We start from the raw sequence: 17,111 nt of genomic DNA on the forward strand, positions 1-17,111 counted from the left end.
AAAAGTTGAAAATGTAATAAAAACAGGTTTAAAAAAAATAAAAATAAAAGTTTTACAAGTAATAAAAGTAAAAATCCCCCTTTTTCCCTTATCAGTTCTTTATTATTAATAAAAATACACAAATAAACTATACATAATTGGTATCGCCGCGTTCGTAACATCCTGAACTACAAAAGTATTTAGTCATCTATCCCGGGCAGTGAATGTCATAAAACAAAATAATAATAAACCATACCAGAATCACAATTTTTTGGTCACTTCACCTCCCAAAAAATGGCATAAAAAGAGATCAAAAAAAGTCACGTGTACCTTAACATGGTACTGATCGAAACTACAGTTCGTTACATAAAAAAACATGTCCTCACACGGCTTTCTTGATGGAAAAATAAAAAAGTTATGGCTCTTAGAATAAGGCAACACAAAAAGTAAATGATTTTTTATAAAAAGTATTTTATTGTGCAAATGCCATAAGACATAAAAAAACTATAAACGTATGGTATCGCCGTAACCATATCGCCCCGCAGAATAAAGTGATGTCATTTATAGCGCACAGTGAACGCTGTAAAAAAACTATAGAAAATTTGATTTTCAATTGCACAGCCTAAGCCCTTATTCACACGACAGGGTTTCCCGGCCGGGTGACGGCCGTTCATAAATCGGCCGTCGCCCGGCTGCAGTAGGAACAATAGACCCCTAATGGGGCTATTCACATGACCGATTTTTTGACGGCCCGGGAAACCTGGCCGTCAAAAAATGGGACATGCCCTATTTTCGGCCGTTTACTCGGCCGTCCGGCTCCCATAGAAGTTTATGGGGCCGGGTAATACACGGCCATCACCGGAATGTGTCCCGAGTGATGGCCGTGTATTCCGTCGCTCGCGCTCTCTCTCCTCCTCACAGTGCAGAGTACATGTGAGGAGGAGGAGGGTCTTTTTTTGCTCCCTGTAGGAGTCGGAATCTCCAATCCCCGGGATTGGGGATTCCGCTACAGGAGAAGTGAGTGACTACACTGTCCATATATGGACACAGCAACGTCACTCACTTCTGAAGCGGAATCCCCGACTCTATGGCCGGGGATTCCGCTACAGGAGAAGTGAGTGACTACACTGTCCATATATGGACACAGCGACGTCACTCACTTCTGAAGCGGAATCCCCGACCCCGTGGCAAGGGATTCCTCTCCAGGAGAAGTCAGTGACTAAACTGTCCATATATGGACATTGAAGTCAGTGGCTTCTCCTGGAAGGGGATGGGTGCAACCTACAGGGGGCTGTGTGGCATTACCTACAGGGGACTTGGTGGCATCACCTACAGGGAACTGGGTGGCATTACCTGCAGGGGGGCTGGGTGGCATTACCTGCAGGGGGGGCTGGGTGGCATTACTTGCAGGGGGGCTGGGTGGCATTACCTGCAGGGGGGCTGGGTGGCATTACCTACAGGGGGGCTGGGTGGCATTACCTACAGGGGGCTGGGTGGCATTACCTGCAGGGGGCTGGGTGGCATAACATGCAGGGGGCTGGGTGGAATTACCAACAGGGGGCTGGGTGGCATTACCTACAGGGGGATGTGTGGCATTATCTACAGAGAGCTGTGTGTGGCAACAAATTTAAATGAAATTCATCTGATTTTAAAACGGACAGGGAAAAAAACAGATGCAAAACGGGTCAAAATCGGCCGTTAAAAACGGCAACACGGCCCGGAACGGATTTAAACCGGCCGGGAAAAACGGCTTAAAACGACCGATTTTATCGGCCAACACTCGGACCCTATCATGTGAATGAGGCGTTATTCCAGAAAATGCAGCAAAATATCAGTGGGATCTAAATTCCCACTATACCCCTCGATAAGTTCCTTGAGGGGTGTGGTTTGCCAAATAGGGTCACTTTTGGGGGGTTTCCACTGTTTTGGCACCACAAGACCTCTTCAAACCGGACAAGGTGCCTAATAAAAAGGCAGCCTCAAAATCCACTATGTGCTCCTCTACTTCTGAGGCCGTTGCTTCAGTCTATTAGCACGCTAGGGCCACATGTGGGATATTTCTCAAAACTGAAGAATCTGGGCAATAAGTATTGAGTTGCGTTTCTCTGGTAAAACTTTCTGTTTTACAGAAAAAATTGAATAAACAGGATTTTCTGACCAAAAAATGAAATATGTAAATTTCATCTCTACTTTGCTTAAAAGGGAAGGTGTCATGATTTTTTTTTTGTAATTATATTGCTTTTTATATAATGTAAACATTTTAATTATTTATGTTGTCACTTTCAACTTTTTAATGTATTCATACTTTTACTTCTCTATGGGGGATGCCATTTTTTTTTCATCTCTGTATGTGTCGATTAACGACACATACTTAAATGCTATATGGCACATACAATCCCATAGAGAAAGCGCACGGGAGCCGTTCCATTCTCAGGAGCGTGCGCCGTCTGTGTGTGAACTGCGCGCGCGCAGTTCCCACACAGACCAGAACGGAGCTCGTTCGTAGAGCGAAATCCGGCGCCATTTTCATGTGGAATGGAAGCCGCTGCCGGACAGTAAGATGACGACTTCCGTCCGCGGCTTCCGGCCATATGCTCAACGAAGCGAAGGCGCAAGGAAGAGGAGCGTAGGCGGCAAGAACTTGCTAGACGAGCGGAGGCGGCGACAGGAGCAAGTAATTTATGTTAGTGGTCTCCCCGCTGCTCGCTGTAGAACCTCCTACCACTGTGCAGTCGCTCAGAAAATGGCCGCACACAGTGTAGGCGGTTTGAAGACATTCAAACCCCTCCCCCTCCTGGCACCAGCCAGAAGAAGGGAGGGGGGGGGGTTGTGTGAGGATACTAGAGGAGATTGTGTCCACCCCAAATTTTCAGCGGAAATCAATGAGGTTGGCGATGGTGACTATGGCAACCGGACACCAAACAATGGCGTCCGGCTATGCCATCGACGGAAGCCTAGAAGGTACTGACAAAGTCAGGACCCACTATGCTTGCTGTCAGTGAGTAGCTGACAGCTCTAATACACTGCACTACGCATGTAGTGCAGTGTATTAGAATAGCGATCAGGGCCTCCTGCCCTCAAGTCGCCTAGTGGGACAAAGTAATAAAGTGAAAAAAAAAGTGAAAAAAAGATGTGTAAAAATAAGAAAATCAAAGATTTAAAAGTAATAAAAGTAAAAATCCCCCTTTTTCCCTTATCAGTCCTTTATTATTAATAAAAATATATAAACAAACTATACATAATTGGTATTGCCGCGTCCGTAACAGCCTGAACTACAAAACTATTTTGTTATTTATCCCGCGCGGTCAACGCCTTAAAATAAAATAATAATAAACCGTACCAGAATCACAATTGTTTGGTCACTTCACCTCCCAAAAAATGGAATAAAAAGAGATCAAAAAGTCGCATGTACCTAAAAATGGTACTGATGAAAACTACAGTTCCTTACGCAAAAAATAAGTCCTCGCACGGCTTTATTGATGGAAAAATAAAAAAAGTTATGGCTCTTAGAATAAGGTAACACAAAAAGTAAAGGATTTTTTACAAAACGTATTTTATTGTGCAAACACCATAAGACATAAAAAAAAACTATAAACATCTGGTATCGCCCCGCAGAATAAAGTGAATGTCATTTATAGCGCACGGTGAACGCTGTTTTTTTAGTCACCGCGCCACTTAAAAATAGAATAAAAACTGATCAAAAAGTCACATGCACCCCATGAAAACTGCAATGAATTCCTCAAGGGGTCTAGTTTCCAAAATGGGGTCACTGTTGGGGGGTTTCCACTGTTTCGGCACCAGAAGACCTCTTCAAAACGGACATGGTGCCTAATAAAAAGGAAGCCCCATAATCCACTAGGTGCTCCTTTGCTTCGGAGGCCGCTGCTTCAGTCCATTACCGCCCGAGGGCCACATGTGGGATATTTCTCAAAACTGCAGAATCTGGGGAATAAGTATTGCGTTGCGTTTCTCTGGTAAAACCTTTTGTGTTATAAAAAAAGTATGGTATAAAAAGGATTTTCTGACAAAAAAAAATAATTAAATTTCACCTCTACTTTGCTCTAAATTCCCGTGAAACACCTAAAGGGTTCATAAACTTTCTAAATGTAGTTGTGAATACTTTGAGTGGTCTAGTTTCTAAAATGGGGTGTTTGATAGGGGTTTCTAATATATGGGCCCCTCAAAGCAACTTCAGAACTGAACTGGAACCTAAAAAAATAAATAAATTAGGCAATACTTTGCTTCTTACATTATACTGATAATGAGCCGTGCCCACCCAGAGTTGACCCCAGTTTTGACGTTTGTATAAATGGAGACCCCTATTAGACCATTTTAGTGCCCGTTTTCCAAAGCATACACCCCCGAGAATTGTATTTGTAGGATTTGGTGCCTCCACTGCTGGACCAGGGTTACCACCTCTACCTGGATAATTTTTATACCAGCATCCCACTCTTCATTTGCCTCGCTTCCAGAAGTACTGCGGCATGCGGCACTGCAAGAAGAAATCTGAGAGGCCTCCCTAAGACACTGCTTGGGCACACAAGAAGGGGTGAGAGCAGGGCACATTCTAGCAGCAACATATTGTGTGTCAAGTACAAGGACAAGAGAGATGTCCTTGTCTCTGGTCAAAATGCTCACTACACCTCTAGATGAATGCCTTAAGGGGTGTAGTTTTTAAAACAGGGTCACTTCTCGGGGGTTTAAACTGTACTAGTACCTGAGGGGCTTCTGCATACATGACTTAGCACCAGAAAATCCCCAGTAGGCCAAATGGTGGTCCTTTCCTTCTGAGCTCTCCCATGGGCCAAAACTGCAGTTTATCACCACAAATGGGGTATTGCCGCATTCAGGACAAATTGGGCAACAAAATGTGAAAATAAGAAATTTTGATAAAAAATGACATCTTATTGGAAAAAATTTCATGGTTTAAATTTCACAGCCCAATTGAAATACGCGCTGTGAAAAAACTGTGGGGTCAAAATGGTAACAACAACCATAAATTAATTTCTTGAGGGGTGCAGTTTCCAAAATGGGGTCACTTTTGAGGGATTCCTACTTTTTGTTTCTGGGGCTTGTGTTTTAGTCCAAGAGCACACTAGAGCCACATGTGGGACATTTCTAAAAAATGCAGAATCTGGACAATACATATTTAGTAGTGTTTCTCTGGTAAAACCTTCTGTGTTACAGAAAAAAAAAAAAGAACAAAATTGAAATTCAGCAAGAAAACGGAAATTTGCAAATCTCACCTCCACTTTGCTTTAATTCCTGTGAAATGCCTAAAAGGGTTAAAAAAAAACTTTCTAAATGCTGTTTTGAATACTTTGAGGGTTCTAGTTTTTAAAATGGGGTGTTTTATGGGGGTTTCTAATACATAGGCCCCTCAAAGCCACTTCAGAACTGAACAGGTACCTTAAAAAAAAAGGCTTTTGATATTTTCTTAAAAATATGAGAAATTGCTGTTTATGTTCTAAGCCTTGTAACGTCCAGGAAAAATAAAAGCATGTTCAAAAAACGATGCCAATCTAAAGTAGACTTATGGTAAATGTGAACTAGTAACTATTTTGGGTGGTAGAACCATCTGTTTTACACGCAGATGCATTTAAATTCATAAAAATTCTATTTTATCTAAATTTTCTCTAAATTTTGCAATTTTTCACAAATAAACACTGCATATATCAACCAAATTTTACCACTAACAAAGCCAAATGTCTGACGAAAAAACAATCTCAGAATTGCTTGGATAGGTTTAAGCATTCCGACGTTATTACCACATAAAGTGAAATATGTCAGATTTGAAAAATGGGCGCGGAGCCTTAAGGCCCAAACTAGGTTGCGTCATTAAGGGGTTAATGACGAACTGGGCATTTTTTTTACTTTTTACCAAGTGGGCGTTGTAAAGAGAAGTGTATGACGCTGACCAATCAGCGTCATACACTTCTCTTCTTTCCAGCCCAGCTTGTTTTACTGCATAGTGTGATCTTGCGAGATCACGCTGCGACGGGACTTCCTGCCACAAGTCCTTCACTGGAGCAGAGTCAATAGACATCACCTCCAGCCTTGCCAGGACATTTATCCGAATCTGCATCGGCTAGAAGCGATGTCTGTTCAGTATTCCATGACTCCGGTGAAGGACCTGTGGGAGGAAGTCCCGTGACAGCGTGATCTCGCGAGATCACACTGAGCATTGAAACAAGCCACCGCTGGAATGAAGAGAAGCGTATGACACGGATTGGTCAGCGTCATACACTTCTCTTTACAACGCCCACTTGGTAAAAAGTTAAAAAACACCCAGTTGGTTATTAAGAACTAATTAGCATAAATCTAAAATTGTTCAGAACTTGCTCAAAAATGATCGTTTTTCAAAATAAAAACTGTTCTTATCTACATTACAACACTGATCAGATTAGGTACGAGATAGGGCACTTATAATCTGGTGACAGAGCCTCTTTAAAGCTGATTTTTAAGCTCTGGGATCTAGGATGAAAGCAATGGAGGCTAAAATTGATAATACGTTGACGACTGTTAATCAGCACTCTGATTGTATTGATGATATACACCAACAGCTTGAGGAAGCCCACTCTAAGCTTAAATACATGGAAAATAGATCCAGGCGGGAAAATTTCCGTATAAGAGGTCTGTCGGAGAGTGTTCTGGATTTGGAAAATGCAGTACATGATCAAGCAGCTTTTTCCTGATTTATCTCAACGATATTTTGACATTGACAGAGTGCATAGGGCACGGACTGCTCCCCGAACGGATGGTCTGCCCAGAGATGTGCTGGTGAAGCCTCATCATTATTCTGCGAAGGAACGGGTCATGAAAGCGTCCAGGTCCTCAGAGCAGTTACGACTGCATAGCTGAAACATTTAGATCTTTGCCGATTTGAATCCTCGTATGATCCAGAGGTTCGCTCATTAACTCCTCTCCTCCAAGTCCTGATTCGTCATGAGATCAGATATCGATGGGCCTTCCCTTTTCGTCTTACATTTTCCTACCGCAATCGGTCACACAGCTTTGCTTCTCTCCGAGAAGGAGAGGCCATTTAGGAACGCCGACCCTCAGCTTCTAATGCCTGAGCTTGCCAATCCCTGATATCATCTGGATGCACTCCTCATGGGATCCTGCGACTGGAACTTTCTTCTCATACGGGTTCCCTTTGATGCTTGATATAAATTTTTACTTTCACATTGCTTTTGCCTTTATTCTTGTGGTATTTTTTTTTTTTGCTGTTGTCTTTCAGCTAGATAGGGGCTGAGCTAGTGAGAGCTGGCCCTTCCATTGGGTGACGGCATGCCCACCATGAGATCTTGAGACCCCACTGTTATTGTATTGTTCTTCGGGTTGTGTGCTCTCAACATCCCTTATGGCCCTGTTGGGGCGTTGTTCTACATCTTGCTATATGTACCAAAATAACATCTGTTTATTGTCCTTTTTATTTTACTTTTGCTTCCCTCCCCGTTTTTCCTGCCCCCTTCTTATGATGGTCGAGCATCTTCGATATCGTGGTTTCCTTGAACATTTAAATCATGGCTGATTCTCAGTCCTCCTTTAACATGGTCACTCACAATGTTCAATGCCTGAATTCACCGACTAAACGGCGCAATGCTTTCCAAACATATAAATCCTTGCATTGTGATTTTCTGTTTTTCTCCTAAATTTATGCATAATCATTATCCTTTGTGTTACCTATCAGTTGCTGCGGAAAAGAAGAGAGGAGTGAGCATCTTTTTCAAAAGAAATCTTCCCTTCACACATCAAACCACGGTGGCAGATCCTGAGGGCAGGTACTTGCTCCTGAATGGTACACTACAGGACACGTTTATCTCTTATTACACACCAAACGTTTTTTTTAATGCCATGTTTAGACACTTACTTCCTCATCGCCTTGGTAAAGTGTTTTTGGGCGGGGATTCTAATGTAGCATTAGATCACCTCCTTGACTAAACAATCACAGGTCCCCCCTCCCTTCGTCCCCCCCCTAAACAGGGGTTACAACTAGCCAAACTGTTACACTCACATAACTTTGTGGATGCTTAGAGATCTCCTAATCTCTCTACCAGAGATTATAGCTTTTACTCTCATGCCCATTTGTCTTATTCTCACATAGACCATCTATTCCTTCCATCTCAGCTCTTAAATAGTCTACTTCGTGCCAAAATACATCCCATTTCGTGGTCGGACCATGACTTGGTGTTGCTTACATTGGATTGCTTCTGGCTTAAGCCTAGGTCTAGCTAATGGCGCTTGAATGAATCCCTCCTGACAAACCCCCAAATATTCAAAGAAATTACAACAGAACTTGAGCAGTTTTTCCAACTTAACTGTGCGACTGACACTTCTCCGGCCATTAACTGGGGAGGTCCACAAAGCTACACTTAGAGGGAAACTTATTCAGATTGCCTCGCATCTAAAAAGAACTAGAGACCAAACTCTTAAAGATAAGGAAGCGACTTACTTAGCTTTAGATAGACAGCAGAAGGCGGACACTAACCTTGATTTGCTGTCTAAAATTGCCCGTACTGAGCTTAACTTATGCCTTACAACTATAGCAGAACGTCACATCCGATGGACGCAATATCGATTTTTTTTTGCCCAAAGTGACAAACCCGGCACCCTATTAGCTTGGAAACTTGCTCCATTGTCTCATAATTTTATAGTCCCTGAACTAAGGCTAGCGAATAGTAACCTCACACAGCACCCTCATGCAGAAGTTCTCAATAAGTTATTTTCATTCTATTCCTCCCCGTATAAATCCCCCTCCTCAACTAGATGAAATGAAAGCCGACACATTATTTAAGGATATCTCCTTGCCCGTATTATCAGACCCCTACAGGGATAATATGAAGGCCCCTGTATCGACTAAGGAAGTTCTGGCTGCAATTAAATAATTTAAACCAGCTAAATCCCCAGTACCTGATGGATTCTCTAATCTCTATTATAAAAAAAAATCTGATATTTTGGCCCCTCATCTGGTTCTCCTATTTAACGCATTATGGGAGTGTAGTTCTCCTGTACCTGAAGCTCTCAGGGTGTACATTTCTCTTATACCAAAGCCAGGTAAGGACCCCTTTTCTTGTCAGAACCATAGGCCGATATCACTAATTAATGTTGACATGAAGATCCTCACTAAAATCTTGGCCACGAGACTCAATGCCTTTCTAGAACAATACATTCACCCTGATAAGGTGGGTTTCGTTCCAAACAGACAAGCAGCTGATCAGGCTAGAAGGATCATTGATCTTTTATCTCTTGTTCGTTCACACTGGGATTGAACATGGAAGATGGGGGCACTATGCCTGTCACTAGATTTGCATAAGGCTTTAGATTCTTTGACCTGGGACTACTTATTTTTTGTCCTGAAGTGCTGGGGTTTTGTAGATACATTTCTTACCCTTTTGAGAAGTCTATATTCGGCTCCATCTGCCCAGGTGATGATCAAGGGATTATTCTCAGATCGTATAGGCAGGGGAACGAGACAGGGGTGCCCTCTATCCACTATTCTTTTCGTCTTGTCTATTGAGCCCCTGGCCCACCTGATCAGGATGAATAAAGACATAAAGGGAGGTGAGGTTAGGGGGTCAGACACATCAATGTGCACTTTATGTGTGACATCTTACTGGTTTTGTCTTCCCCCCCGTACGTCCCTCCCGAATCTCTATCAAGTCTTACACCATTTTTTCCCAGATCTCGGGATTGAAAGTCAACCATGACAAGTCTGAGGTTTTGAACATTGGCGTTCCACATTCTATGACCAATTTGCTACAATTGAACTTTGAGCTGAGATGGAGAGAAGACAAAATCTCATATCTGGGGGTTCACCTTACTCATTGCTATTCCACCCTTTTTCGCACAAATTTCCTCCCTGTCAAACAAAAACTGAAAACAGACCTGTTACACTTGGCTTCTATGCCTCTTCCCTGGTTTGGCAGGATAGCAGCTGTTAAAATTACGATTCTTTCCAGAATTTTATAATTCTTCCGCACTTTACTAATAGATGTCCCTGCCCCCTACTTAAAAGACATTCAAAGGCTTATATTGTCCTTCGTTTGGGGTCCTAAACGATGTAGAATCCCACAAAGTACTCTGTATGCTCCTAAAGTATCCGGGGGTTTAGGTTTACCGAACCTCACGAAATACTACTATGTGGCTCGTCTGACATCTTTAGTCTCACTCCACAGTATAAGTAAACAAACACGTTGGATTTCCATAGAACAGGCAGCTACTCCTGATGTTCTTGTAGACCAGTTGTTATGGCTGAAGCCCAAGCACAGACCACCTGTGTTATGTCCACTCCTCTCTTCTTCCTTGGCGCTGTGGGATAAGCGGAGTCATATGTTCTGGCTCTGTTCTGTGCACACACCTGCAGCCAGATTATTTGCTAATCCTATTTTTGCTCCTGGAATGCAACCGTCAGCGTTTCAATGGTGGCTAAATAAAAAAACTATACCGAATTGGACAATGTTGTGGCGTAAAAACCTATCATTTTTACCAGTCCATCCACCACATGCTGGACTCCGAGATTTGTTGTTTTCACCAGATTCACCATTTTATGTCCTCATTTAAACCTGCTTCGGTTCTGCAGAATACTTCAGTACTTGAGAATTTATGTTTCAATAATTCTCGTGGTCATCATATATTGTCTAACATTTATTCATTTTTGTTTTTTCACGTTGGACAAGCGATCATATATGTCTCTGTGGGAGAGGAACTTTCTGTTACGGCCGCGGTCATGGACCGCGACCTTCACTTACCTGCCTCCCGCAGATCTTCCTCTTCCTGTCGGCGTCTTCCTCCCAGAGAAGTCGGCACATGTGCCCGCTCTGTCCCGTAGTGATCACTAGAGGGCATGCGCGCTGGTTCGTGGCCTTAAAGGGCCAGCGCGCGCATATGTAAATTAATTATTCCCTGATCACCCTGGACTATAAAAAGGGCCCTGCCCTTCTGATCCTTGTCTGACCGTTGTTAGTTAGTCCCATGTTAGTCTTTGAAAATGGTACCTTAGGGTTTACCCTGTTCCCAGTGTTTCCCGTGCCCTGAAACCTGTGTGGCAAGATAGGACAGAACGTACTGTGAAAATTTATATTAACACTTCGCTGGTTGAAGCCAATTATAACGAAAATTTACGATGGTATTTAGTTCCCTCTAGACTGGACAAGATATTCCCTTCTACCTCGTCTTCTTGCTTCAGACACTGTGGATGTGTGGGAGACCCTCTGCATATATAGTGGGGTTGCCCGAGGGTACGCCGGTTTTGGCGACGAATCTTTAATATGTTATATTCTATAACTCAGATTAACTTAAAATTGTCCCCGTCACAGGCATTGATTAATGAGAACGTCCCTGGACTGTCTAAAACTTCTCATCAATTTGTATCTTTTCTTTTCCTGGCAGCCAAAATTGCTATAGCTACATCTTGGGAAAAGTCATGTGATTCCCCTCCATCTGGTTAACCCCTTGAGTACCCAGCTCATTTTGGCCTTGAGGACCAGACCCATTTTTTCAAATCTGACATGTATCACTTTATGTGGTAATAACTCCGGAATGCTTTTACCTATCCAATTGATTCTGAGATTGTTTTCTCGTGACATATTGTACTTTAGGTTAGTGCAAAAATTTGGTCGATAAATTCATTGCTTATTTGTGAAAAACACCAACATTTAGCGAAAATATGAAGAAATTATGATTTTTCCCATTTTAAATGTATCTGCTTGTAAAACAGATGGTAATACCACACAAAATAGTTACCAATTAACATCTCCCATATGTCTACTTTATGTTTGCATCGTTTTTTGAACATCCTTTTATTTTTCTATGACCTCACAAGGCTTAGAACTTTAGCAGCAATTTCTCATATTTTTAAGAAAATTTCAAAAAGCGATTTTTTCAGGGACGAGTTCAGTTCTGAAGTGGTTTTGAGTGCCCTATATATTAGAAACCCCCATAAAAGACCCCATTTTGAAAACTGCACCCCTCAAAGTATCCAAAACAGCATTCAGAAAGTGTTTCAACCCTTTAGGCGTTTTACAGGAATTGAAGGAAAGTAGAGCTGAAATTTTCCAATTTAATTTTTTTTTACAAAATTCATATGTAATACATTTTCTTCTGTACCACAGAAGGTTTTACCTGAGAAACGCAACTCAATATTTATTGCCCAGATTCTGCAGTTTTTAGAAATATCCCACATGTGGCCCTAGTGCGCTAATGGACTGAAACACCGGACTCAGAAGCAAAGGTGCACCTCTTGGATTTTGGGGCCTCCTTTTTTCAGAATATATTTTAGGCACCATGTCAGGTTTGAAGAGGTCTTGTGGTGCCAAAACAGTGGAAACCCCCAAAAGTGACCCCCATTTTTTAAACTACACCCCTCAGGGAATTTATCTAGGGGTATAGTTAGCATTTTGACCCCACAGGTATTTTGCTATATTTTCTGGAGTTAGTCTGTGAAAATGAAAATCTAATTTTTTTCTGGAAAAACTTAAAAATTTCTAATTTTTGCAAGAAATAAAGGAGAGAAAGCACCCCAACATTTGTAAAGCAATTTCTCGCGATTACGGAAATACCCCATATGTGGTAATAAACTGCTGTTTAGACCCACAGCAGGGCTCAGAAGGGAAGGACCCCCATTTGGATTTTGGAGCTCTGATTTTACTGGAATGGTTTTCAGTGCCGTGTCACGTTTGCAACGCCCTGGAGGGACCTAAACAGTGGAATCCATCCAAAAGTGACCCCATTTTGGAAACTATACCCCTCAAGGAATTTTTCTAGTGGTATAGTTAGCATTTTGACCCCACAGGTTTTTTGCTGAATTTATTGGAATTAGTCTGTGAAGATGAAAAGAGACTTTCTTTTGGAAAAAACACAGAATTTTCTAATTTTTATAAGGAATAAAGGAGAAAAAGCACCTCAACATTTGTAAAGCAATTTTTCCTGATTACGGAAATACCCCATTATGTGATAATAAACTGCTGTTTGGACCCATGGCAGGGCTCAGAAGGGACGGAGCACCATTTGGATTTTGCAGCTCAGATTTTGCTGAATTGGTTTCTGGGGGCCATGTCGCATTTGCAGAGTCCCTGAAGTACCAGTACAGTAGAAATTCCCCAGATGTGATCCCAATTTAGAGACTATACCCCTGAAAGAATTAAATTAGAGGTGTAGTGAGCATTTTGAGCCCTCAGGTGTTTTATAGATTTTATTAGAATTGGTCCGTGAAAATGAAAAAATTTTTTTTTTCCAATAACCTGTAGCTTTAGCTCAGAATTTTTCATTTCCACAAGGAATACAGGAGAAAAGACACCCCAAAATGTGTTACACAATTTCTCCTGATTACGGAAATACCCCATATGTGGTTGTAAACGGCTATTTGGACATACGGCAAGGGTCTAAACGGAAAAAGTGCAATTTCGTTTTTGGAGTGGAGACTTTACAAAATTTGTTTTTGACGCCATGTTGCATTGCGCTGAGGTACGAGTACAGTGAAAACTCCCGAGAAGTGACCCCATTTAGGAAACTACACCCCTCAAGGAATTCATCTAGAAGTGTAGTGAGCATTTTGACCCCCAAAGGTTTTGCAGAAATTAGTGCACAATAGATGTTGCAGATTGAAAATTGACATTTTCCACATATATGATATTTCAGTGCCCAATGCGTTGGGCCCAGCTTGTACCACTGGAGACATACGCCCCATAAATTGTTAAGCGGTTCTCCAGAGTACGGTAATACCACATATGTGGTCATAAACCGCTGTTTGGGCACACTGCCAGGCCCAGAAGGAGCGCCATTTGGCTTTTGGAGCGCAGATTTTGCTTGGTAGTAGTTTTGTTTAGTGTTTTACTGGTGTTTCAGTTTATAATGTGGGGGCATATGTAATCTGTGCGGAGTACATCAGGGTATATGTAAGTTGGGCAGAGTACATCAGGATATATGTAATATGTGAGGAGTACATCAGGGTATATGTAAGCTGTGCGGAGTACATCAGGGTATATGTAAGCTGGGTGGAGTACATCAGGGTATATGTAAGCTGTGCAGAGTACATCAGGGTATATGTAAGCTGGGCGGAGTACATCAGGGCATATGTAAGCTGGGCGGAGTACATCAGGGTATATGTAAGCTGGGCGAAGTACATCAGGGTATATGTTTGCTGGGCGGAGTGTATCAGGGTATATGTAAACTGTGCGGAGTACATCAGGGTATATGTAAGCTGGGCGGAGTACATCAGGGTATATGTAAGCTGGGTGGAGTACATCAGGGTATATGTAAGCTGTGCAGAGTACATCAGGGTATATGTAAGCTGGGCGGAGTACATCAGGGCATATGTAAGCTGGGCGGAGTACATCAGGGTATATGTAAGCTGGGCGGAGTTCATCAGGGTATATGTTTGCTGGGCGGAGTGTATCAGGGTATATGTAAACTGTGCGGAGTACATCAGGGTATATGTAAGCTGGGCGGAGTACATCAGGGTATATGTAAGCTGGGCGGAGTGCAACAGGTCATAATAGGATGATGTAATAATGGGGAGAATGAATAATAAAATTAATTATCCCTGGATAGTGACGTACGCTTTGAACCAATCCTTCATGCACAGGCCGGATTATTGGGTGCAGGAGTCGCACTTCTAAAGGGTGTCTGTGGTGTTGTACAAAATATCCGCACTCCAGTATTGCCTAATCTTTGACTTCTTCACTAGCCCCATATGTAGCACAGACCCCAAAACGTCATCGTTTTCGCTGCATTTACAGGGTCTACCAATGGGGGCTGCAAATGATGACGTGGGGTTTTAGGTGAAGAACTGCTGCACACATAAATTAGTCTGGGCCGTCGTTTTGCATTATTGCGTTCCAAGAGTCAGAACTTTTTATTTTTCTGTTGACGAGCTATGTGAGTGCTTGATTTTCATGGGACGAGCTGTCGTTTTTATTAGTATCATTTTGGGGTACATGCGATAATTTGATCAGTTTTTATTCCATTTTTTGTGAGGTGAGGAGACCAAATACCAGAAATTCTTTCACTATTTTTTTTATAATTTTTTACCGGCGTTCTCTGTGCAGTATAAACAACATGTTTACTTTATTCTGCGGTTCGATACGATTATGGCAATACCAAATTTATATAGTTTTTATATGTTTTACTACTTTTACAAAAGAAAAACACTTTGTTCTAAATAAAATGTTTTAGTGTCACCATGTCCTGAGAGTCATAACTTTTTTATTTTTATGTCGACGGAGCTTTGTGAGGGCTTGTTTTTTGCGTGACACACTGTAGTTTTTATTGGTACCATGTTTGGCTACGCGCGACTTTTTGATCACTTTTTATTCCATTTTTTTGGAAACAACGTGACCAAAAAAGGAAATTCTGCCATTGTTTTTTATGGTATTTTTTTTACGGTGTTCACCGTGCGGGATAAATAATATGATATTTTTTTAGGTCAGGCCAATACGAATGCGGCGATACCTATTATGTCTAGTTTTTGTCTTTTTTTCCATTTTTTTTCTAATTATAAAGGGCTTGATCAGGGAAACAAGGCGATTATTGTTTTTATTACGTAAAACTTGTATTTATTTATTTATCTAAAACTTTTTTTTTACTTTTTTTTCACTTTTTATTTTACACATACTAGGGGACTGGAAGATCTGATCTTCTGATCCCCTGCACAATACACTGCACTACTTCTGTATGTACTGATGTAGTGCAGTGTATTGTAACTGTCACTTTACAACTGACAGTTGAGCCTATTACGTCCTGCCTTGGGCAGGACCTAATAGGCTCCCGTACCTGGCAACCAGGAAGCCGTTGCTAGGCTTCCTGGTTGCCATTGCAACCATCAGAACCCCGGGGGGGGGGGCAATGGGGTGCAGAGGGAGCCCCCTCCCTCTGTATCAATCACTATTGACAGCGGCATTTAAGGGGTTAAACTACAGCGATCGGAGAGGACAGTGATCGCTGTAGTTGCAGTGGGATGTCGGCTGTATATTACAGCCGACATCCGATGAAGATGGAGCGAGCACAGCTCCTGTGCCCGCTTCACCCTCAGGGCGTTACTATACGCCCATTTTCGGGAAGGGGTTAATAAAAATAGTGTGGTTTTTTTTTACACCGCTTTCTCTGATCTCCTCACGTATCTCACAGAAGTGAGGAGATCAGAGAAAGTGACAGGAGCTTTCTCCTGCAGACGACGTCACAGACGGCTGTGATTGGTCAGTCTTCAGAGACTGACCAATCACAGCAATCGCCGGCATTGGGGACTGCTAATTGGTCCCCAGGCCGGTAGCAGAGACGGTTAGCTGTCGATGACAGCTGCCGCCGCTGTTCTGTCACTATGTGATTTCACATAGTGACAGTTTATTCCTGCGCCGTAATAGTACGTCGAAGGTACGCTGGCATAAGCGTCCAGCGACGTAATATTACGGCGAAGGTACGCAAGGGGTTAAGACTAAACTGAATTGTATTATGGTCAATGACTGTTTACACTGTATGGTCTCAGATAAAGAAGAGCTCTTACTTCAAGTTTGGCAGCCATGGATCAGATACCTTGGGACGATCTCATAGGTTCATATTGCCTGGAAGACATTTGGCCCTCATTTTACTGTCCCCCCCCCCTTTATTTCCCTCTTTCCCTCCCTTTTACGCCTTTCTTATTTTTTGTTTTCCCTTTTTCGATAGATATGTGGACTATACTTGTCTGTTATGATACGATTTATGGAGAATGCCCCCAACTGTTATTTGCTCTGTTTGATGTATAGTTTGTCTTACTTGAAAGCCTTCAATAAAAACTATTGAAATATAAAAAGAAACTGTATTGAAGGTCAAGCATTATAATAACTTTTGCCTCTCAGAATGGTGTTGTTTAACCCAAAAAAGCCATATTTACTTTGCTTTGGCTATGTAAAATAAATACTTAGCACAGATTTAGTAAGAAAAAAAACCAATATAGGTGATAATATTCCCTTTAAGCACTAACCTGCCAGGATCCTTTGTGTAACAAGACTTCTTACGCCAGATATGTACTGCTTTTCTGTCAAGCTATCTGTAACCTCCTTGGCTAAGTGCATAAAGGCTAGCTGTAAAATATATATAAATATACTTATTATGCTGTACAAATATTGGCATATAGTTTTCTTAAAGGGATGTAATTT

At 42.0% G+C, this 17,111-nt stretch overlaps 1 protein-coding gene across 2 annotated transcripts in view; it reads right to left on the reverse strand.

Annotated features, from left to right (window-relative positions):
* Positions 1-17,111, reverse strand: part of LOC142759918 (dihydroxyacetone phosphate acyltransferase-like) — a 124,894-nt gene that overhangs the window by 40,943 nt on the left and 66,840 nt on the right. Inside the window, exons 13-14 of one of the 2 annotated variants that reach the window (XR_012883213.1) lie at positions 16,937-17,036; positions 9,371-9,512 (exon numbers count right to left, since the gene is read on the reverse strand). Coding sequence is in view for 1 of the 2 variants with exons in the window: in XM_075862701.1 (XP_075718816.1) it covers positions 16,937-17,036 (100 nt within the window). In the remaining variant the exon portion in view is untranslated. The remainder of the gene's footprint in view (positions 1-9,370; positions 9,513-16,936; positions 17,037-17,111) is intronic. The other variant, XM_075862701.1, reaches the window with a different exon arrangement.

This window comes from Rhinoderma darwinii, chromosome 4 (assembly GCF_050947455.1).
Source record: "Rhinoderma darwinii isolate aRhiDar2 chromosome 4, aRhiDar2.hap1, whole genome shotgun sequence".
In the NCBI taxonomy this organism is placed as follows: Eukaryota; Metazoa; Chordata; class Amphibia; order Anura; family Rhinodermatidae; genus Rhinoderma; species Rhinoderma darwinii.